General features: G+C 30.8%; 2 protein-coding genes across 5 annotated transcripts in view; one reads left to right on the top strand and one right to left on the bottom strand.

Moving 5' to 3' along the window:
• The window catches only part of LOC134695124 (structural maintenance of chromosomes protein 6-like), a 31,908-nt gene extending 11,881 nt beyond the window's left edge, over window positions 1-20,027 (top strand). For 3 of the 4 annotated variants that reach the window (XM_063556329.1, XM_063556316.1, XM_063556339.1), the window contains 15 exons: window positions 228-392; window positions 2,373-2,551; window positions 2,766-2,941; window positions 3,338-3,364; window positions 3,748-3,831; window positions 4,056-4,154; window positions 4,461-4,730; window positions 5,874-5,930; window positions 6,484-6,792; window positions 7,358-7,476; window positions 9,018-9,117; window positions 12,092-12,250; window positions 17,585-17,737; window positions 18,133-18,230; window positions 18,465-20,027. In XM_063556329.1, the coding sequence (XP_063412399.1) occupies window positions 228-392; window positions 2,373-2,551; window positions 2,766-2,941; window positions 3,338-3,364; window positions 3,748-3,831; window positions 4,056-4,154; window positions 4,461-4,730; window positions 5,874-5,930; window positions 6,484-6,792; window positions 7,358-7,476; window positions 9,018-9,117; window positions 12,092-12,250; window positions 17,585-17,737; window positions 18,133-18,230; window positions 18,465-18,585 (2,116 nt within the window). In that variant the 3' untranslated portion in view covers window positions 18,586-20,027. Of the gene's footprint in view, window positions 1-227; window positions 393-2,372; window positions 2,552-2,765; window positions 2,942-3,337; window positions 3,365-3,747; window positions 3,832-4,055; window positions 4,155-4,460; window positions 4,731-5,873; window positions 5,931-6,483; window positions 6,793-7,357; window positions 7,477-9,017; window positions 9,118-11,814; window positions 11,974-12,091; window positions 12,251-17,584; window positions 17,738-18,132; window positions 18,231-18,464 lie in introns of all 4 variants that reach the window. The other variant, XM_063556321.1, reaches the window with a different exon arrangement.
• Window positions 20,012-24,366, bottom strand: LOC134695147 (homeobox-containing protein 1-like). Its single transcript, XM_063556350.1, has 5 exons — window positions 24,327-24,366; window positions 22,617-23,356; window positions 22,008-22,210; window positions 21,039-21,137; window positions 20,012-20,566 (listed from the first exon to the last, which is right to left on the bottom strand). The coding sequence occupies exons 2-5, from the start codon at window positions 23,351-23,353 to the stop codon at window positions 20,370-20,372; spliced, it is 1,236 nt and encodes a 411-aa protein (XP_063412420.1). The 5' UTR covers window positions 23,354-23,356; window positions 24,327-24,366; the 3' UTR covers window positions 20,012-20,369.
• Between the last annotated feature and the right edge of the window lie 148 nt (window positions 24,367-24,514).

The raw sequence follows: 24,514 nt of genomic DNA, 5'->3' as shown, positions 1-24,514 counted from the left end.
AGAACTAGCACATTTAAAATCAGGCTCAGCAAGTCCATATTGTTCAAAGCATGGTTTATATTCATATCAAATAAATATGTCCCAATGGTAAACAGTGTACATAGATATTTCCAGGTTATCAGTTTAAGCACACACAACTAGATTTTATAAATATAAAACATTTACATTAATTTTGAGTTATGGTTTCTGTTATTTTTTGCTTTTTATAAGTTTTTAACATGTTTCAGTGCCCAGCATGATTATGAATCTGAGAGGAGAGGAAGGGAAGAGAAAATAGAAAAACTGATGGAACAAATCAAAGGATTGCAAGCTCAACAGCACACCACAGAACATCAAAATGAACAATTCAGAAGTGCTGTCACTAAGTACAAAGCTGATATGTATGAAATCAAGTAGGTCTATTAGAGAACTGTGGATTCTATTATTTTTAGCTCACATGGCCTTTTGCTTTTCTCATCACTTGGCGTCCGTCGTCGTTAACAATTTTTTAAACATCTTCTCCTCTGAAACTACTGAATGGATTTGAATAAAACTTAGCATGATTGTTCCTTAGTATATCCTGCACAAAGTGTGTGCTTGGATTTTTGATCCGTCAAAAAACATGGCCGCCGTTACTTAAAATAGAACATAGGGGTCAAATGCAGTTTTTGGCTTAATCTCAAAAACGAAAGCATTTAGAGCAAATCTGACATGGGTTAAAAATGTTAATTAGGTCAACATCTATCAGCCCTGAAATTTTCAGATGAATCAAACAAACCATTGTTGGGTTGCTGCCACTTAATTGGTAATTTTAAGGAAATTTTGCAGTTTTTGGTTATTATCTTGAATATTATTATAGATAAAGATAAACTGTAAACAGCAAAAATGATCAGCAAAGTAAGATCTTCAAATAAGTAAATATGACCAAAATTGTCAATTGACCTCTTAAGGGGTTATTGTCCTTTAATGACAATTTTTCACAATTTGTTCATCATATTTGCCAACTTTAAAAAATCTTCTCCTCTGAAACTACTGAATGGATTTGGATGAAACTTAGCATGATTGTTCCTTAGATTATCCTGCACAAAGTGTGTGCTTAGATTTTTGATCCATCAAAAAACATGGCCGCCGATACTTAAAATAGAACATTGGGGTCAAATGCAGTTTTTGGCTTATATCTTAAAAACGAAAGCATTTAGAGCAAATCTGACATGGGGTAAAAATGTTCATTAGGTCAATATCTATCAGCCCTGAAATTTTCAGATGAATCAAATAACCCATTGTTGGGTTGCTGCCACTTAATTGGTCATTTTAAGGAAATTTTGCATTTTTTGGTCATTTTCTTGAATATTATTATAGATAAAGATAAACTGTAAACAGCAAAAATTATCAGCAAAGTAAGATCTACAAAAAAGTCAATATGACCAAAATTGTAAATTGACCCCTTAAGGGGTTATTGTCCTTTAATGACAATTTTTCACAATTTATTCATCATATTTGCTAACTTTAAAAAATCTTCTCCTCTAAAACTACTCAACCAAATTCAACCAAACTTCAACTGAATGATCAGTAGGGTGTATAAAATAAAATTTGTGCTTTATTTTTTATTTCGTCAAAAAAACATGGCCGTCATGGCTAAAAAAGAACATAGGAGAAATTGATTTTTTTTTTGCTTTGAAGAAAATAGGAGGATTCAAAGAACATTTAAATAAATTGAAAAGCCAAAATAATCATTGATGAGATATTTAACCAAAAAAATTCAGGTGAGCGATTCAGGCTCTTGAGAGCCTCTTGTTAGTTGTAAGAATTTAAGTTTATTATACCCCGCTTTAAAAAAAGGGGGGGGGGAGTATACTGTTTTACCTCTGTCTGTCCTTCCGTCAGTCAGTCCGTCCTTCCCATGAATATTTTTGTCTCATTTTTCTCAGGAACTACAATACAAGGATTTCTGAAATTTGTTTCAGGGTTTATCTAAGTCAGCTATACCGTGTGATGCGATTTCAGATTGATCACTTGACAACTTCCTGTTTACCGAACACTTGTATGATTTTACACATGATAGCCAAGTTGAAAATTTTCGTCACATTTTTCTCAGGAACTACAATACAAGGATTTGTGAAATTTGGTTTCAGGATTTATATAAGTCAGCTTTACCGTGTGATGCGTTTTCAGATTCATCACTCGACAACTTCCTGTTTACCAAACACTTGAATATTTTTACACTATTAATATTATCCACTTGCGGCGGGGGTATCATCAGTGAGCAGTAGCTCGCAGTTTCACTTGTTGAGGAATAATTGTTAATAGCTTAACACTCTAGTAATGTGAGCCATTTTTAACAATTAGATACATATTTTGTATACTTTGTATATTTTCTACTTTCCTTTCAACAGCCAAGAATTCCAAGCATTGAAATCCAATGAAGCCAGAAAATCCAAGACCTTACAAAGTCTACATGCAGCAAAAAATGATAAATACAAGAGATTTGGTGCCTATGTACCAGCAGTACTGAAAAGTATAGACGAACATTGTAGGAAGGGAGCATTTCATCAGCGACCTAGGGGTCCAATAGGTAATTAATTATAAGTTTTTCATCTGTGACCTGGAGGACCAATAGGTTATTAATAAGGAGCTTTTCATTTGTAAACAACAGGATTAGTAGGTTATTAACTAATTTTCAGCTATAAATCAGCATTGTATCAATTTCACATTAAATGGAAGGTTATTGATACAGACTTTGTTATTTGAATCTGATTAATTTTTGCATTCTATAATTTTTTTTACAGGAGCCTGCTTTCACCTTAAAGACCAAAAGTGGGCATTACCTGTTGAACGTTGCCTTGGAAACTTAATAAGTTCCTTTTGTTGCAATGATCACCATGACCAGAAACTTTTAGACAGTATTTTGGATCGACACTGTGGTGACAGATCTCGTCCTTCTATTATAACAAGCAAATTTAAGGTAAATTGTCATAAGTTAAACTTTTGAACCATATGACCAGTAATGTGGTCCTTAGATTTAAAAAAATGAAAGGGAAAAATTTATTAACTGAAGCAACTGAGAACAACTTTCAGAAAAGAACATATTTTCTAAACTGGTGTTGATAATGCTCTATCGGAAAAGGAAGAACTAATTTGATTCTGTTGTAATGAAGTAAGATCGCATCAGCTATGAGTAGACTTCTGATATTCTCTCTTGAAGCAAATGAATTAACATTTCATGCATCATCAGTTATGCCACCAAATTAAAAAAAAACTCATTATTTGTGTAGAAAGGATATTTGTAAGTAATTTTTTTTTAAAAGCAAAAGTCATTTTTAGTCAACCAGTGATTTTAATCTGTTTATTTTTATTTCAGGATAAAGTGTATGATACATCAAGACTGGTAAGTCACTTTGATATTAACCTTAAAAAATAATGTGAAAAGAATTGCACAGCACAAGCTTATTGCTAGTCACTAGATATTTCTGTCTAAAAAGTATTTTTGCAACATGATTAAAAGAAATGCTCAGAAAAAGACACATGATCTACCCTAAGAAGAAACTGTTATTTAAAATCAGAAAGTGTCCTTTTGTCTAGGTTTTTTTGAAAATTGATTTTTTTTTAAACATGTACTGAACACAACACAAAAAACGTTATGAAGACCTGATAGAGGAATGAATTCTGGTTTCAGGCCAGAGTGTAGTGTGATGAATTTACCTGTATATCTTATTTACTTTACAGAGTGTAGTGTGATGAATTTACCTGTATATCTTATTTACTTTACAGAGAGTACAGAGTGATGAATTCCCTGCTGTAATAGATGTTTTAGACGTAGAAGATCCAGTTATTGCTAATTGTCTTATTGATCAGGTAATACAGGTTGAAGTATATAAAATGTTTAACATATAATACTAATGAGTGTTTAATTTGTCAAAAGATTTTTTTTTAAATGTATATGATCGGAAGTGCTATTAAACAAGAAAACTGTCTTTATATGAAAATATGTGAAAAGAGTGATCAATTTTTGTACAATGTCATGACAGTTGTACCATCAAAAGACATTTGAAGAAATTGGTGTTTTCTTTATATTTCAGAGAAGCATAGAGCTTATTTTGTTGATAGCTGATAGAAAAAGAGCCACTCAAGTTATGGACCCTGAATTAAGACCAGGTCCTCCCAAAAATTGTAGAGAGGTATAGCTTATGTAGTTAATTATAAAAAAAAGTTGTTTCAATGGAAGTTTCTTTTAATAGTATACTTTGCTCTAAAAAAAATCAAAGGTAAAATGAAAGACCATGCACGATTTAAAAAGATTGATATAGAATATCAGATCTTGATTTTGATTTGTTTTAAGTTCATGATGTGTGCTAATTTAACTTTAAATGTGTAATTTTAATTTGAAATTCCTTCTGGTACTGTTTCTTGTTATTTTTATTTTTATTACACAACAAAATGTGCATTACAAAGCACACATTCTATAGTTTTATCTCTGTTTGTAGGCGTTCACTTTGAGTGGTGATCAGTTATACTGTTTTCCTTCACTTCGTCATTACTCTTGTAACTATGATAGAGCTAAATTCCTGACAGCCAATGTGGAAGAAGATATTCTGAAAATGGAGGAAGAATTGCATGGGATTAGATCTGATTTAGACAAGAATAGACAAAAGCAAAGAAATCTGAATACAGAAATTAGCAGGAATGAGAATGAAGGGAAGAAAACAGATACTCAGTTGATGAAAATTCATCAGAAAATAAGAAAGTTTAATACAGTAAGTAGTCTGATCTCACATATACTACAGGAGAAGTTGGTATTATATCATTGAGACAGCAACCATACAAAACATAATTTTGATATGACACTGTTCTTCTGTGAATTTTTATGCCCTTCCATCACTAGTAGTGGGGCATTATGTTTTGTGGAATGTGGGGCCATTCGTCCGTCCATTCGTTTGACCGTTCGTCTGTCTGTTGCACTTCAGATTTAAGTTTTGGGTCAAGGTAGTTTTTGATGAAGTTGAAGTCCAATCAACTTAGTACACAGGTTCTCTATAATGTGATCTTTTTAATTAATATGCAAAATTAGATATTGGACCTCAATTTCACAGTACATTAAACATAGAAAATGATAGTGGGAGAGGGGCATCTGTGTACTTTGGACACATTCTTGTTCCTATTAGATTAAAAATAATTCTATCACATTATGCTCTATGCTTAGTTTAAAAATTGTTGGGCATTATATATGTCAAAATTTTAACCTGCTAATGCTCTGTACAAAGATTTTGACAAAGTTGATGCATATTGTGTTAAAATGAGCATACAGTATGACCTCAAAGAATTATTTAAATAAACTTCTGAGTATCTTTAGATAATTTCTCCCATTTGTCTAGTATAGCACAGCATAGTAACACACATTATCGCTATTTTGTGCATTTTTCCTTTGGTCTTTTTTTGTGATAATTTTCATATCATGCTTCTCGCTTGATATGGAAAAATTATCACTAGAAACTAAGGAGACCATGTGGCGTTGCTAACGAAATTGACATTGAAATTGACAACGTCGTCATAGGTAAAACAGCGATAAACAGATTATCATTGGTCATCTCAACTCAATTGCTTTTCTCACTTTCGCTGTTCCAGCTCAAGCGAGAAAAATCAATCTCGATGAGATAATCAACAATAATCTATAATTATATGTAACCAATTCTTCTTCATAAAGTTATATGCAACAAGAGCATCATCTATGTCCCCTGGACAAGTTTACTATTAGTTAAAATATGATTCATTTTGATCTTTGATAAGCCTTATTTCATAGGAAAAAGGGTTCTCAAAGTTGGATTTGTTAAAAGTGTGGCATTCATGTTTATTTTCTTATGATATTTTTCCATGGAATGGTGTGTTATTTTTATTTATAGGACATGGAGGATTTGAAGAGTATAGAAGATCCAGCACCAGTTGATGTCACCACATTGGTAAGTGGTTTAACAAAATGTTGTAGGAATATTGAAATAAAAAAAACTTTACAAGTAGTAGCAACTAAAAGAAAACATTAGAAAACAAATTTTGAATTTGCAAGTATTTATTAAAAACTTTTCTGAAAAGTCTTTTCATATAATCAGCTTATACAGGCAGTTACTGTTATTATGGGTAGACATTTCTTTGCCTAGTAACCTATTGAAGTAGCTATGAATATAAATCTTATAATTTTGTGAATATATATATCAAACCAACTGTAACAGGACTTAAGTATAGAATAAGCTGAAACTAATGATGTAAAGTTTACATGAGGGCTATTCCAGAATAAAATGTATTAGGGGGGGGGGGGGGGGGTTTGGAAGGCAGTTTTTGTTTGCACCTGCCACCCAGACAATTGTAATTGAGAATTATATTGCATTATAGTGTGAAAAGTTGCTCTGATACCCATCACCCATGTATTATTAATACAATGTGCCTTCCAACCCCCCTCCCCTTCATACATTTTTTTCTCGAATAGCCCTGACATAAAACTATTTCTACCATTTTTAGGAGGAGGAAGTTGAAAATTTAAAAGAATCAATTCAAGCACATGAAGATCAAAAATCAGAGAAACAGGGAAGATATGAGGATGCTCAAATAGAAGTAGATGAGGCTGATTCTAACTTCAAAGTTATTGAGAAAGAAATGAGGAGTAAAGCTGAAGGAGGTGAACCCCTTAGAGACGATCTAGGAAAAGTACAGGCAGAAATAGAACAGGCCAAAAGTCATAAAAAACATTATGAAATGAAATTCAAGGAGCAAGAAAAGAAGATAGCTGATTTGAAAAAGAAAATAGATACTTATAAGGCAGAAATACAGGTACAATATATTTAGGGCTATTTTTATAAGTAAATATTTCTAATTATATATCTTTGCTTTCTTATTGAATTTTGAATATGTAGAGTTGTTTTTGCTGTCTGGATTATTTCTTGAACATGATAGATTTCAAATTGATAATCAAAATCTAAGAAATAAATTACATTGATTGGAGATATCATAGACAATCTGTTTACTGCTACTGTCTGAGTCAACAACATTTTTGCTAAGTCATCATGTTCTCGCTCTGTGGAAACCATTATCAGTTGAGTTGCTTGAGATGAAAAATTATCATATAGAAAGCTTATTACAAGAAAAAAGCTATAATTATAGATTATCGTTGATCATCTCAACAAGATTGGTTTTCTCGCTTGAGCCAGGATGGCACATGTATCATAAATATAAGATATCAGTAAAAAATAATTCAATAGAAATTATTAATCTGAAGATAAATGAATAAAAGAAAGTCTTTCACATATTAACTTAGAATAAATTTATCATTCGTGAGGAGTTAAACCATAAACCCTATATCATATCCATGTACATCTTGAACTTTTATTTTTTTTAGACTGATATAGACAAAGCATGTATTGTTTGTCCTGAGAGACGGAACACTCGTAGAAGTGTAACCAATCTAGAAAGTGAAATAAATCAGATAAATAAAAGAATTAAGACAGAAGAGAAAAGGTAAAAAGTGATCCATTATTCATATTATATTTTTTCTGTTGCATTGTGCTTGATTTATAAATAAATCACCATTATGGTCCATAGCTTATTGTATAGTTTGAATAAATGTTGTTATGGGTGGTAAAAGCCAAAGGCATTAAGAGAATAGTTCTCATAGTATATTTTTACTACATAACTGCCTTAAAACATTTTCTTCAATTACCGTCTTTTGGTATGTATAGTGCGCATTTGTGTATAGTGCGCACCCCCTTTGTGGTCCAAGAAACGAGAGAAAAAAAGTTTATTGGCCATATAATGCTCCTAGACATTTTCGGAAAAGTTACAGCTCCAAAATCGGCAAACAGGAAGTTTATCGGTAAACAGGAAGTTTTTTAAATGGACACCAATGTCGGAGAATTCCGTATACGGAATACGTAATTAATATGAAATTATAAGAATTCTATTAGATTGAGATAAATATTTTAATCCAAATTTAATAAATGGTTTCAGTATCAAGGACAAGTTTAAATGTCCAAATTATTGTTCTGATTCAAACAATAAAATAATTACGAATCAGTCTAATAATTATAATTAATGTCATTAGTGCTGTAATAAATTGTTAAAATCTCATTGTTTTTATTTTTTTGTTTGATGATTCCAGCTGTTAATCCGGATTATCACACCTCAATCAACGGGTCTAATCGATGTCAAAACAAATCAGTGACAGGTTGACCTTGTTCCTAATTAAATTCGTTCAGGTTACAATTATGGGATTATCATGTTTTCAATCATAATTTCTTGAATGGTTTTAAACAGTTGTTTAAAAGTTGAAAAGTTACAAAGTAAAAACGTATTTTTCCTAATAAATTTTTCAAAGAGTAAATCGTCACATTACAATATCAAGTCACATGACTGACCCACATGACTTGTGATCACCTGATCAATACATTAGAAAAAATGGCGGTTTATCTTTTCAAAACGAGCGTGGTTTATTCAATTTTCATACACTTTTCTTCAACTCTCTATGATGAACACATACAAAAACAGTAAGTTATGACAACAAGGAACACAGAGGCTAATTTAATCGACAGCAAAAGCTTTATTGTGTCTTTATTAAGACTTGGCAAATTTCAGGATTGCAAAACAGATGGACAAATTTACACAATAAACGTAACAACAAAGATATAAAATGTATTTTATTTGAATAAAACATGACAAATCAAGAACAATACGATACATATTACAATTATAACATGTAAAACATAAAAACAATGGAGGTTTTAGCAAAAATATTCCATACTCTTCACTTGACTTGTAAATTTCTTTGTCGGAGTTTGGACCTGAAAAAAAAACTAAGAAATTGTTTGTAGTCATGTATAACACGCACCCCTCTTACAAGAAACATGACCTAGGGTATAAATGTGCGCGTTATACATACCAAAAGACGGTACAATTTATTTTTGCTTTTTAATGTTTTCAATACATTCTTTCAACAATTTTTTTCCTCTTTTTTTTGCCATTTACATACATTGATATTACATAACATTTATTTCAACCTTTAGCCGTGGCAACCCTGAAGAAATTACCAGGAGGTACAACGAAACTAAGGAGTCCTACCAAAAAATACGAAGAGAAGTGAGACAATGCAGGACATTTATTGAGGCAAGTTAATGTTAAATCATTGGATGTCATCCAAGCCTTATTTAATTTTAGTTATATGATAAAAGTACATTAAAAGGGTGAAAGTACATCATACCACACAAAATCAACTGAAAAAAATAGTTCCTCAAAAATCAGATCAAAACAAGGTTCTGATAGTCTGACATGGAAAAAGCACAATACTGTTGATTAATTTATTTTCATGGGTTCTACAGTGATCTTAGTCCTAAATAAAATTGAGAATGGAAATGGGGAATGTGTCAAAGAGACAACAACCCTACCAAGGAGCAGACAACAGCTAAAGGCCACCAATTGGTCTTCAATGCAGCAGGAAAAAATCCTGCAACTGGGGGCGTGCTTCAGCTGGCCCCTAAACAAAAATCAAAGCTTTCATTTGATACCACAAAAACCCAAATATTTTACTTATTGACAAGTTTAAGACTATACGTAGTAACTATTATGTTAGAAATATGTATACCACTTTCTTGTATGTTCTATCTGACTATGCTGAGTAAGTGGTGCCATACAAAAAGATATTCTAACTGTCAGAGAAAAACTGAAGATTTGATTGGATACTCTACATTTATTTATGTCCTACTGAATGAAGTATTAGAGAGATAACAGCAGTGAAATATTGTTTAAAGTTGATAAAGATCTGATATATTGGATAATGTTTGATTTAGGCCACATTGATACAAAAGTGCTATGGTACATTAAGAGATTAAAAGTATGTTGTACCTCAAATGAAGAATTAAAGTGGTACACAGTCCTCTTAACTTTTAAACACAGGTATTCTAAATTTCATCAAATGTGTCAGACCTGAATATTTTTTTTGTCGAGCTAGAAATAGGGATAGGGATCTGGCAGCAACAGCTGCAGCATTAGCTTACTTTTTAAAAGCTTTATATTTAAGAAGGTGGAAAACCTGGATGCTTCATACTTAGTATATAGATGACTCATGTTTTATGAAGTTTACATCTGTCACATGTCTATTGACCTTGACCTCATTTTCAAGGTTCAGTGACTACTTGAAAAAGAAGTTAAAATTTTTTTGTTGTTAATTTCTCTCTTATCATGAGTAATAGGATAAATATATTTGGTATGAGGGTACCTTGCAAGGTCCTCATACTAGTCATAGTTTTCTTTGACCTCGACCTCATTTCATGAATCAGTGAACAAGGTTAAGTTTAGGTGGTTAAGTCCATATCTCAGATTCTATAAGCAATAGGTCTTGTTTATTCGTTATATAAAAGGACTGTTCTTTCTGGTCCTATTCAGATCCATATCTTACTATGCTCAAACAATCAAAATGGCTGCTCCCAGCATAAATGAGCTACAATTGAGGTTTTAAAAATGTCGGCACTGGGAGGAGAAGTTAATTATACCCTCGCTTTAAAAAAGGGAGGGTATACTGTTTAACCTCTGTCTGTCAGTCAGTCAGTCCGTCCCATGAATATTTTTCGTCGCTTTTTTCTCAGGAACTACAACACAAGGATTTCTGAAATTTGGTTTCAGGATTTAACTTAGTCAGCTATACCGTGTGATGCGTTTTCAGATTGATCACTTGAAAACTTTCTGTTTACCGAACACTTGTTGTATGATTTTACACATGATAGCCAAGTTGAAAATTTTAGTCACACTTTTCTCAGGAACTACAATACAAGGATTTCTGAAATTTGGTTTCAGGATTTATATAAGTCAGCTTTACCTTGTGATGCATTTTTAGATTCATCACTCTACAAATTCCTGTTTACCGAACACTTGCATATTTTTACACTATTTATTTTTTCGTCGCATTTTTCTCAGGAACTGCAATACACGGATTTCTGAAATTTGGTTTCAGGGTTTATCTAAGTCAGCTATACCGTGTGATACGTTTTCAGATTGATCACTTGACAACTTCCTGTTTACCGAACACTTGTATGATTTTACACATGATAGCCAAGTTGAAAATTTTCCTCACACTTTTCTCAGGAACTACAATACAAGGATTTCTGAAATTTGGTTTCAGGATTTATATAAGTCAGCTATACCGTGTGATGCGTTTTCAGATTCATCACTCGACAACTTCCTGTTTACCGAACACTTGCATATTTTTACACTATTTATATTATCCACTTGCGGCGGGGGTATCATCAGTGAGCAGTAGCTCGCAGTTTCACTTGTTGTAGCTTCTTTAAAGAGATGAAATCATTTTTGGATACAAGACCCTAACCAAACATGACATTGAACGGATGGCAAATCTGACTGGTAGAGAACAAAAAGATCATGACCTACCAACCCTGATTTTTTTGCCTTGGCAACAGGAAACAGACATATAATATATTTTTTGGCCTAAGCTGTACATGTCTGCCTGGCATGGTTCCTTTGACCTTGACCTCATTTTCATGGTTTGTTGGTCAATAGTTGGTGTTTCTTAGAAAATATAAGCAATTGGTCAACTTAATTTAGTGTAGTGAATGATTATTAGGTGAACAGGTATTTTGAGTTAATGTTAAGTTTATGTGATTTGTAGTTAAGCTTTATACTTAGGACTATCAATATTCTATCAATTATTAGTAACAAGGGTGAGACCTTTCAACATGTGCACTCTTGTGTAAGAATAAAATCAACATGCATGTGGATAATGGTGTAATGGGTATTTACAATGTTTAGTATTTATTAATTTTAGTCTTTGTGTCATTGTATATTCTATTTCAGTTTCTTCGTGAAAGTCTAGAAATGAGAAAAGTCGTACACCACCATATTAGACATTCAATATGTTGGAGGTCAAAAATGAAATTTATTCAAGTTTTGGCCTCCCGGAATTACACTGGGAGAATGATTGTAAATCATACAACTTTAGAGATACAGTTAAATGTATGTACCTTTTTTTTTTGCATTCCTTTCATTTTCTCTTTTACAGGTTGACCAAGGAACCAGGAGATATTGTATGCTTTCATCGCTCAGAAAAAATAATTATATTTTATTTTTGTAGAGATTAGAAAAAGTCATGATACAAAGACAACAACAGTATTATGAATTTCGTCGTTTCATCGCCATGAGAGCAAAATACTTCTTTATTGTTCTACTCAGTAATAGACAATATACTGGGAAAATGATGTTTAGCCATCCCAAGGAAACCCTTGAAATGTCTGTAAGTCAGAAAGACATACCAAAAGAAACTGTGTATCAAATATCAATTCAGGAAATTTTGAAATTTTGTGACTATCAACAATTTTTGTTTAAGTTTGAGCTTTCAGTTTGTTTTGAAATTGAACTTAAGCTTGAAAAAAATCCCTTTCACTTAAATGATAAATATTTCTTCCTAAAAAAGTTCATAGGTTTTTGATTTTATTTTACAAATAAACCACACAATCAAAGAAAGATGAATATGCTCCAGTAACTTGGATGTAATCCCCTAATATTACAACACTCATACCTGATCTTTGCTTTTTTTGTTACTTACTTTTTATTTATACAATTCTAGCATGAACTTAACAGCCTTTAAAACATGTTAAAAAAATCATTCTAAATTTCAGAGAATCATAATTAAATTTTGCTTTGTCATTTGGTGTTGTACGTTAATTTCTGAAGAATTACCATCAAATCAAATACACTTTGTTTTTGCATGTTGTTTGTATGCTTATAGGATCTTTTGAATCAATAATTTTTGTTAGGGCTTTTCCAGAAAAAAATGTATGGGGGGGTTGGAAGGCACATTGTATTAATAATACATGGGTGATGGGTATCAGAGGACTTTTCACACTATAATGCACTATAATTCTTAATTACAATTGTCTGGGTGGTGGTTGCTGACAAAAACTGCCTTCCAACCCCTCCATACATTTTTTTCTGGAATAGCCCTTAGTAATTCTAGTGGCTTCCAACAGTACAAATGGTTGATAAATTGGATAAGAAAAAAAATCAACAGTTGTTATAGAGAGGAAACCTCATTTTAAAAAACAAATTTAAGAAATTTTTGATGCTATAATTTTCCTCCAAAAGTCAAATGTGTACAGTATTTATATATACATGTATATGAATTCAAAATTCTGTTTGAAGAAGTATGTAATGAGAAAAAATCCAAACAAAGTTGTTTATCTATTATCTTAAAAACTGATCTTAATGTTTTATGTTTAAGCAAACATCATGTTCAAAAGAATTTTCAGTTTAATAGTTCGATGATCTAATAAAGAGGTTAATTTCTGTTTTTTAATTGAAAAAGATCTAATAATGTTTTTGCATGAAATCTCATGTTGTTTGTATGCTTATAGTACCTTTTTAATCAATATTTTTGTCAGTAAGTCTAGTGTGCATAGTCCAAAATGTACTTTAATAGCATCTTTCCATTGACTTTTAAGGATAAACCTCTTCTCTGAAACTAACAATCGGCTAATTGAATGAAACTCAGCAACAATCATCCTTATGATGTCTGTAAATTTAGGAAAAAATATGTCCGATAATCCCAGCTGCTGACCATTATGGACGCTATGGCTTACAATAGAACATATGGGTAATAAATTGGATAAAAAAAATCAGTTGTTATAAAGAGGTAACCCCATTTTACATCCAATTTATGAAATTTTTGATGCTATAATTTTCCTCCAAAAAGTTAAATGTGTACAGCATTTATATACATTTGTATATGAATTGATCAAAATTCTGTTTAGAGAAGTATGTAGTGAAAAGAAATCAAAACAAAGTTATATATCTATTATCTTAAAAACTGATCTTTATGTTTTCTGTTTAAGCAAACATCATGTACAATTTTTTCTCACAGTTGAATAATTTGATGGTCTGATGGTCTAATAAAGATGTTAATTTCTGTTTTTTAATTGAGAAAGATCTTATAATCATGAAAGGCTAATCAAGTAAACTTTTGATTTCGCTATTTACCGAAAAGGTAAGCCAAATTCTGAAATGAATATTTTTTACTTATTCAAATTCTTTATTCTGATATACGAGAGAAAAGTTTTAAGTTGTCATTTTGAGTTCTTGTAAGTTGCCTGAATTTTCACTTTCCAATTTTACACCTCATACAAAAGGGAGCATTATTCCCCTTAAAAACTGTAGAAGTGGTCTATATAAAAGATGTGTTATGATTGCCTTCCCTATCATGAATTAGGACTCATTGAATGTTGTGTATTTTGCATTTAGGAAGCTGCAACCATAGATAACAAGCCTGCATATATACAAAATATTTAAATATGGAATGTTGCTATAAGGTCAGGTTAAAGTAGGTTCATCCTTTTAAAATTTTCTTCTGACAAATTCCCTTACTAAGTGTAAATCATTGCTATAAATATGTATTTTGGCAAAGGGGGTGCCCAACTACTCAATTTACAGGAATAATTTTATTGGATTTTAGCAGTTTGACAAATACTTAATTTTTATCATTAAGAAGCATGTTTATGGGTTAACTCCCTTGTGTTCAGTTCCCCCTAAGCTAGTTTTGCATTTCATGCATCTTCGCCTTTGTACTATTCATTTCATTTAATTGTGCATGCTTTATATCTGATATGTTAGCTGCTTATATGCCATTTGACAAGATTTTTTAAAATATATTGCAGTTCAGATTTTTCAAACAATAAACACAGTGAAAGGTTTGACAAAGATTCAATAAAAATTAAAAAAATGTTTACCTTCTCTTAGCTAAAGATGAGATTTGGGTATTATCACTGAAGCAACAGTTGTGTATAACAGTTGCAAACACTTTTATAGGATCTATTATCTTTTAGTTTGGTCATCAAAACTTGTAAAAGGTAGACAAATTTATATGGTGTTCAGTTGTCTGTACTTATGTGCATCTGTATGCATACACACATCTCCCACCAATGCAAGTATGTCTGATTTTATTTTTTGTCATTATGATTGGCTATTGGATTTTAATCACAATCATAGATAAGCATTACTTCCCATGCCAGTTCATTGAAAGAGAATTCCCTTACTTCTGTTTATTTAAGAAAAATGATATGTAAAATTCATTCAGTCTGTTTTGATATTTGATCACAGTTTCTACAGAGATGTTCAAGCAAATTCACAAATGCTGAGAGATATTTTTTCTGATCTCTTGATTATAAAATATGGTATTGATAGAATACTTTATAGAGACTTTAAATTTATTTTATGGACACTTATAGACAATATCTCCAAGGTCAAACTTCAATTTACTATTTGATAGTTCTTAAAATATTTTTTTACATTTTCATGTCTGTAAGGGGAATGGTCAACCTCGTAATCTCAAATATTAATCATCATCATAGAAAACAAGTTATCTCTAACACCACTTAATTATATTATTCTTAATTTCAAGAATCTACATTAGAAGTTTAGTTATAAATGTCTCTCAGCAACCATTGTATGACATATTTGCCTAAATGTCTCTACCGGAGTATGTCAGTGTGTCAATATTAATCTCATTAGTTACTTTGAGCACAGTTTGGTGTCGCCACTGTTCCTGACTTCTCATTTATATATTAAACCTTTGTACTTTCTGTATTAACTATTTTATACTTGTATGCACACTAATAACTGATTTTTATCCATTTTTTTAATTATTGTTCACAATGTATTTACAATAATTTGCCTTTCTAACTATCTTAATTTAGTCAAAAGAAACTCCTTTACCACCTGACCACAACTGCAGTAATACATTATACATTGGATAACAGTTGTTATTTCTTTTTACAGAAAGCTTAGATGAAAATCAGTTAATATTAGTGTGTTACATTTCTATATGCCTTTAGTTTAGTCTGATAACCAATATATGTTTACAGCTCGCCAAAAATATTTATATTTGATTGGTCAACAAAAGTGTATTTATGGTATTTAGTGGTCTAAATTGAAATCTGTAGATGACTTCTTAATAATTTGCTAAAATGTAGTTTATATAATAGTCTTTTTTTCTTTTAAACATAACAAAAAAATGTGTTACAGGCAAACTACAGGTTGTGCAAAATTGTCAGATCTTGTATCGATCATGCAAGAGTTACCTCCACTAATATGGTCAAGTTTTTAAAAAATTATTCAAACAACAGATTTTCTTTTGATTTTGATGAAAAGTCTTGCAAATAAATCACCTTGTTCTTTCAAAATTTGCACATTTCATTTAAGGTATTGACCTATTGTTAAATGTTATTTTACTATCTAAGATGGCAGAAGACATTTGATATACCAAATCTTAAAATTTTCACCAACTGTTAGATAAATTAAGTCTTTATTTGATTCTATCCACTTCACTGTAAAATTTGGATGTCAGACTAAAATTCATATATGTTTCTAGATTTATGTTTGAATATACTTCATTTCTGTCATTGTCTGTCAATGTATTTAAGCTTTTTGGTGTCTAGCAGTAGCACATGGCTTTATAAACCAGCCCTATAATTTGCTTAGCAATATAGTACAATATGTAAACACATCCAATAAAATACATGAAATAGGTGGTATCGTTATGGCAGTAGTAGGGCCAATAAGTAAAATGAAAGTTTGATTAAATTAGTCTATAAGAAACACTTTTGGTACATAATTGATATTTGGCATGCAGTTGCAATAGCATCCTATTTAACATCACATTTAAATGGGTTTCACTTCATAATTGTTTCAAGTTTTATCTTGTATAGTTATACTGTGAGAATTGTTCACAGTACACACAGACTGTCCCAGATGGCACTTTGATTCATTTAAAAACAATATTTTAAAATATTTTTGTAATTAGTTGAAATTCAATTTTGACACCAAGTTTGCTTGCTGTCCTCTTCATTGAAAATGTTTGGTAGTAATTAAAAGTCCATAAGGTAAACATCATTAAAATCCACCATTGCATCTTGTGCAACATCCTGTTTCTTTTAATACCTGAAAAATTGATTAACAAACTTTTAAATGGTTGGCATCCTAAATTAAAAATTTTACCATTTTGAATGGACACATGACCTATTTCATTTGATGCATACATAATATATTGCCAGAGTGTACATTAGTGCAAAGTAAAATGAAAGCTGCTATTGTAATCTTGCCTTTCTTCAATGTTCTGACTTCCTCTTGATTGGGAACAGATTGTTAAATAGATTTTGGTTGAGGAATTGTAGTTAAATGTTGTAATACTTGCCATTTGATTTAAAGCATAATTCATTTTTAAGTGTTTTTGCATTATTTTCTTATTAAAAAGTAAAATTGTTGAGCAAATTTTTCTAAATTATATATGCATGTACCAGTTTTAGCTTTAAAAAAAAGTTCTGCTGAATTGTTCCTTTATTCTACTATCATACAATAACTGTGGATTCATTATTATTTATTAAATATCAATTTTAATGTTCATGGATTTCACAGTAATCCAGGAATTCAAATTTTCAACAAATTACAAATACAAATATAAGCAGACTTTGGCAAAACCATAATTTCAATTATCCATGAAAATTGGTAGCCACAGAAATAAATGAATCCACAGTATACTATCTTTATACATATTCAAACATTTACTCAAACTTCTTAGGTTCAACCTCCGACTGCTGAAGGTGAAATAAACCGAGATATGAGGTCGTTGTCAGGTGGAGAAAGGTCGTTTGCCACTGTATGCTTCATTTTAGCACTGTGGGATGCTATGGAGTCACCGTTCAGATGTCTTGACGAATTTGATGTATTTATGGTAAGTAAAATATTTTCAATGAATAAATGATGTTTGTTATTTTAATCTAAATTGAAGTGTTTCTGCATGGAAATAATATTAGTATTACAAGTAATTAAAAGATTAAGTTGTTTTACCATGACTTGCAATAAACTTTGTTTGTATATTCTTACTCTGTATATTGATCTGATTGTTTAAGATGAAATGGATACAAGGCTATTTGTTTCAGAGCAGATGATATTTAAAAAAAAAGGGGGGATGTAAAATATTAATATACAAAGCAGTTTTGCTCTCTTGGGGTAGTTAGTATGATAGACAAAGATGGATGTAAGTTACAAATATGTAGTGTCATTTAAGAACTGTAAGTAATTCAATGAAATGGCGTATTTGAGAGACTTAGTTTTGTTTATTTTTAGGATATGATCAATCGTAGGATATCTATGGATATGATGATGCATGTAGCTCAGTCACAGAAACATAAACAGTTTATTTTCCTGACACCACAGAACATGAGGTATTATTATTGGCAGTACATTAAATAAGCCCATGTGAATTCTCTATTATGGATAATTATGTTAAACAGTCCATTTGTCTGTACTGTACTAGGTTAAACTTTTTATTAATACTGCTTTAATTAAACATCTTAATATGCATGAAAAATTTAAATATGAGACTATATGATAGCTAGTTTGTGAAAATAAAAAAAAATATAAAAGAATAAAAGATTTTTTTATGATTTCATTTACAGTCAACTTGGGATTGCTATTGCTGACCTGCACATCTTTAGAATGCCAGATCCAGACAGAGGACAGGGAACCCTGCCATTTGAAAATGTTAACAGACAGCAAGAGGATGAAGATGAGGATTAATATATCCATGGATATATCATACTGCCGTCCACAACTGTATTGTTTGATTTTTTTCAGAATCAGACAATATTTTATGAAACCAAGAAGTATTCCTAGAGAAAAAGTTTCATTTTTATGTCTTACTTTCTGTACTTTTTAGTAAATTGTTCGAAACTTGAGTATAACATTGAAAAGAAACTTTTAGTGCTGTTGTTTTACTTGTGCAGTCAGTTTGTTTTTAAATTGAAACAAACAATAAACCACTAAGTTTTATTGAACATATGTGCCGTGGTGAACTCAATCACATCTGAAATTTGTTATCTGAATTGGAAGATAATGGATAAAAGCAGCTGTTATAAAATATTAATATAGAAACAGTTTACAAAGTCTTGCAGCAAATCTTCCACTACCATATATAATGTTAACTTTACCATTTTATTTGAATTAAGTGATTTAATTGAAGTATGTCATCTGTGTTAACTTAGTTTGTTCATTTCAACACATTAGTCTGATATTTAAACTTTATTTTTTACTCAATTGTTTCTTTACATCAATCCATAAGCTATGTAAAAGCTGACAAAGTTAAAATATGAAGTTGTTTTAGTTTTTATCATAAACATAATCAAGTTATAATTCCATCCTAATGATAGGGTTGTTTTTCATATTCATTCATTTTAAATCACATGATGGGACCAAATATCAAACATGAGTTGTATGTGACTAATGACATTGTTACATGTATAAATATTAATCAAATTGTGGTAAAAAAATGATTTTTAACAATTTGAAATCATAGTTCAGAAAAATATGTGAAAAATGATTCCACTTTATCCATTATTAATTTTTTGGGGGCAAAGTTGTGTGTGTGATGATTTGTTTTTAAGTAGTAAAATTATGTTATAAACTCAACCTTGTAAACACTTGAGTGGTCAAGCATTTTGTTAATCTAGTCAAAAATAATTTCTTAGTATTATATAAATATGTGGAGAGTGCTTTTGTATAGTTACTGTCATTTTTGTTGTTGTTGATTAAGTAAGGAAAACAATATTAACTGACAATGCAGTTGTAGAAATGTCTTTGTAACTGATGTTTCTGTTAACATAGACCTATGGAAAATGTTTGAAGATTGCAAGAATCAGTGTTCTGAGCTATTTGTTTTCCAGTTACATATTTAGAACTATCATCAAAATTAATTGCAAAACTAAAATAAAGTGTTAATAATAAGTGTAACCAATTTAAATTGTCTCATCAAGAGTTGTGCTGTTGAAATTTGTTTTTAATGTTTTTTATATGAATGATGACCAGTTTTGATATCTTCATAAAAAGACACATACTTTTGTTGAACATTTATTAACCAATGTAACATCACCATATACGTTTTAGTCATCTTTGTTATCAAATTTTTACTTGTGTTCAATAGTGCCTTTAAAAATTGTGCTGTTAATAAATTGTTTACTTTGGCATTTACTTAGTTGTGTCTTGTGTTCAAGTTATAATGCCTATGAATATGTGTGTCTGCTACCATAAATATTCAAGAAAAACATATAATTTAGATTTAAAAAGCTGCAGAAATAAGTACATGGTGCATGAATATATCTGTTCTATCTGCAAATTTTATAGCAAAAGGGAAATAACTCCAGTTCTTTATATTGAATACAATATCAGAAATGTTTGATTGTTTGTTCACATGGAAATTGAAAGTATTATTCAATTCCTCACTAGTGTATTGATTAGATCCAGAATTCTTCCATACTAAGGACACTGCGACCTACATTTCCTTCTTAAGCAACATTGATTCTGTGTCATTAACTTCCATTGCCCTCTTCACACTTTATAATGATAAATTCTTCTTTTGGCCCTTTGATGTCACTGGAAGCTTGGAAAGAGTCATTAGATTGGTCAGAAATCACACTGTCCTCATTTGATCCTTGTGCTACTATACTTATGGCTTTGCGTTTACTTAATCGTGATGGCAAAATAGAAGCTGAGGCTACAATACCACCTAAAATGAAATAATTTTATATATAGATAACTTGGTAAACAACAAACCATGACATGTATGAGTCATTCTATCGAGACAAAGTAAAATTAGTGTACAAAGGGCAAGTTGGTGTCTGTGAAAGATCTTTTACAATTAGCAGTTATTATTTATTTTCTTCTCTATTTAAAACTATATAACCAAAATACATTGAAAGGGTGAAATATTAGTGACAAGATTAACTTGGCATTATATGTACATACATATTTCCATTAGATTGTAGTTGTACATCTTATGAAATAGTTAGACTACCCACTAAAATATTGCTAAAACATATCCTTGTTAAATAAGATTTAGAATGGAAATTTGGAATATGTTAAAGAGACAACAACCCGACCAAAGAGCAGACAACAGATGAAGGCCACCGATGGGTCTTAAATGCAGCGAGATCACTTATGCTATTACACAATTATTAATTGGTAGCCATCTAACTGACCTTCTTTTGCCAGCTTTTTCACTTCTTTTCTGCTGTTTGCAAACCAATTTAAAATCATGTGAGCTGTCACCTTTTCCTTTTCATATAATGGCCTAGCTCCTACAATACAAAACATATCCTGGAAAATCTTTATTAAAATTAAGAGGATGAGAGGATGACATGTTAACATCACAAAAGCACAATGCTAGGAACTCATTAAATGTAAGTCAGAATTTTAGTGTAAACTTCTGTAGCTCATTCACTACATAGTGAAGGCTTTGAGGTAGAACAATTTTCAAAATAACTGAAGGTAGTTTTGTTTAGCCCCACCAATGGTCAAATACTATATGTTCCATTAGCCACTTTAATTGAATTCATGGATAAGCTTATGTCATGAGTTTTATTATCAAAACATCATGATTTCCTATATTTTGGGGCAAATTTGTAAGTATCTTCCAAAATAAATTCAATTTTATTAAACTGTAAAGCTAAGTGTGTTTATTAATTGTTTTTACAGGAGTGTTTATATAATGTCCTTGACTACCCATTGTTTGTCTTCCCTTTTAGCTTTTCTAAAATGATATTCTTATAGATTTTGTAATGACTGATGCTATAATTTCTAAAACCAAAATGGTATTTCAAAATTCCCTGTTAACCAGGTTGTTATATGACATTTCTGAGGAGAACACTGCAATAGAAGAACAATAGATATGTGATTGTTTATCTCATTGTTAATGGTTATGATGAACCTAAACTTAAGGTAAGCTTTACATTAGAGTGCCAGTGGTGAAGACACATGTATCTCCCATGTTAAATCTGGTGAGTTACCTCCCCTTCCCAGCCATTTTCATTTAAAAAATGTAGTGTGTTTTTCAATGTAATGTAATGATAATCTTGTAGCAAAAATTGACGTTGCCTCCTTGAAATTTTGTTTATTGCAAGAAAATGAGAGTTAATTATACCGAATAAATAAGAAAAAGTGTGAATTACCAATATTACTAATCGCCAGATTACAGGTATCAGCTATGGCTTCTCTCTGTTCATATGTTGGATATGGATTATCTTTAAAGAAAGCTTCCAGAATTTCTAAATGTCTTTCCCTGAAGGTGAATCTTTCTCGTCTTTGGTATGAAATTGTAAGTTCCTGACCGTCTGGCATTATCACTGTTTGGCCAAGTGTAGGTGTACAGGTACTTGGAAATAAATAAAATCTACATGTAGGTGTACAGGTACTTACAAATAAATAAAATCTACATCAGTGACTTATATATGCATCTTAGCATTTATGTAGTATATTTACCTAATGACTGGATTAAAAGCTGATATTTCATGCAGATTCTATTCATAATTTAACCAAAAAAAACTAAAATGGTTTCATTATTATTTAATAAATCATTTAAGAAAGATTAATAGGATTAAGTAAAATTCAGCTATGAAATATATACTCAATAATGAATTCCTTCAATTTCAGACGACGATTTATGTTAATTTTTAAAACAATTCAGTTTTTAAACTGAAAATGGGTAATCTAAGATGGTTATTTGTTCGGAGTACTACAGCTTACCCCACTAAACAAAACTATCTAATGTTAATCTTTACCCAATCTTTTCTTTTACTGCATTCTCTATTAACTCAACAACATGATGTTTTGAATCCATTTCTATCAAATCTACTTTTTCTATTGTTTTTTGCTTTTTGTTTGGAACAGACACTGTGCTGTAATTGTTTGGTGCATTAATTGTTGCTGACTGGATAAATTGAGGGTTTAATTCCCCTGATATAGTTTTATTTACAGTCGAACTCACATTGGCAAATTTAGAATTTTGGCATCTTTCTATCCTTTCAGCTGTATTGTTCTCAATTCTGGAATTGTTACACATAACAGTATACTGTGAAGCTTTATAGTTTCTTGTATCCTTATTAAAGTGGTCATTATCATCCATGGAAAGATCTATAGTGGAACAAGACAGATTTGTTAACTTATTATTAGCTTGCTGGAATGTAGTTCTGGATAACTGTTTATTTGTATCATGTGATGATGAATTTATCATGTGATGATCAGCTGATTCATGTGTGTTTGGCCAAGTCATAGATTGACTAACTGACGGTGACAAAACATGTAGATCATGTTGATGAGTTCTAGTATGTGGATTTTGTTTGGCTCCTTTGTTCACTGGTACATCAAATAAAGAGCCTAGTTCCCCATCAATTCTGTCTAAAGAATCAAACGCTTCTATAACTTGATGTTTAGTTATTCCACTATTACGAAGTCTACGGATAAGTTCTATCTGTTCTATAGAAAACATGCTGATTGGCCCATTCAGGATACCAGGCATTATCTGTAAGGCAATTGGAAGTCATTGTATTAAGAGAATAGGGAGATACAACTATTGTAAACTGTTTCCAAGTGTTATACCTTTGAATAGATATATTGAATACTCGGTATGCATGAAATATACACTTATGACTTTCATTTATTTGTGACCATTGGCTGTCCCTTTAAAACACAATATTTAAAAAAAAAATGCAGATGACAATACATAGAGCTTCCCAAGGCCTTATTAGATCTTATTATACCATGGTGCTTTCAGAATACATGCAGATTTCAATTTTAAACAAAGTTATTAAAAAATGTGGTGCTATAATTTTTAATTTAGTAAATTTCTAAAGATGGTTCTATTACATTAAAAAATCAATGTAAAATAATGAAAATAAACTTCAATACAAAAATAAAAGAATGTCAGATTTGTTATATTTTTATTTACAAGGGGAGATAACTCAAATAATTTGGTTTTATAATAAAAACATAAGTACACAGTGTATTCATGAAGCCACATGTAGATGAATACATCTTTTGTTTTTGTTTTTTTATAGGTAAAAATTTCAGAACAACAAAAAGTACATATGGCCCCAAACTGGTGAATGTTAAACACAAATGAAATATAACTATATAATCTATCATAAAATACCAAATGTATGCCAGACTACTGAAAATGTCACTATCCTTAAGTGGTGTTATATTAAGGTATATAGTGAAATTTCTTTCTGAGACAAGTGTCTGTGGTTTTAGACCTCTGGTCAAGGGCTCTGGTGAATGTAAAAATATTACAAAATTTAGATTAAAGCAGAGACATATATACACATGTGTATATATGTCTCTGATTAAAGTCTAATCCCATATGTCTTGTACTTTAAAACAATAAGCATTTAATTCATAAAATTGACACTTGACACCAGAAGATGGTCAAAGTGTTTTTATCCTAACTTGAATTGGGTTAACAACTCTTTAATTAATAAACCTTTGCTTACCTAGTCATGTTGTGGTTAAAAAAAAGGTTAAACAAGTTACTGAAATGTTTTTGTCAACTTCTGTCGAAAGTTTTTACTCTTCATTTTACCATTCTGCTATTGTTTTAAAAATTATAACTTTTGACAAGAAAGTTTTTAATTATGAATTATCATACCTATAATGAATGAAGAACATTTGATTACAAATA

This window comes from Mytilus trossulus, chromosome 1 (genome assembly GCF_036588685.1).
Source record: "Mytilus trossulus isolate FHL-02 chromosome 1, PNRI_Mtr1.1.1.hap1, whole genome shotgun sequence".
NCBI lineage: Eukaryota > Metazoa > Mollusca > Bivalvia > Mytilida > Mytilidae > Mytilus > Mytilus trossulus.
The sequence above is the reverse complement of the archived record's forward strand: the minus strand, read 5'-3'. Positions and strand labels throughout refer to the sequence as shown.

What these genes read in the sequence shown, in the direction of transcription:
- LOC134695147 (XM_063556350.1), bottom strand. Translation starts at nt 23,353, where the DNA reads ATGCCTGGTATCCTGAATGGGCCAATCAGCATGTTTTCTATAGAACAG. An exon ending in GCAGTAAAAGAAAAGATTGG is followed by an intron (nt 22,211 to 22,616) that starts GTAAAGATTAAC and finishes TTTATTTCCAAG; the next exon opens with TACCTGTACACCTACACTTG. An exon ending in GAAAAAGCTGGCAAAAGAAG is followed by an intron (nt 20,567 to 21,038) that starts GTCAGTTAGATG and finishes ATTTCATTTTAG; the next exon opens with GTGGTATTGTAGCCTCAGCT.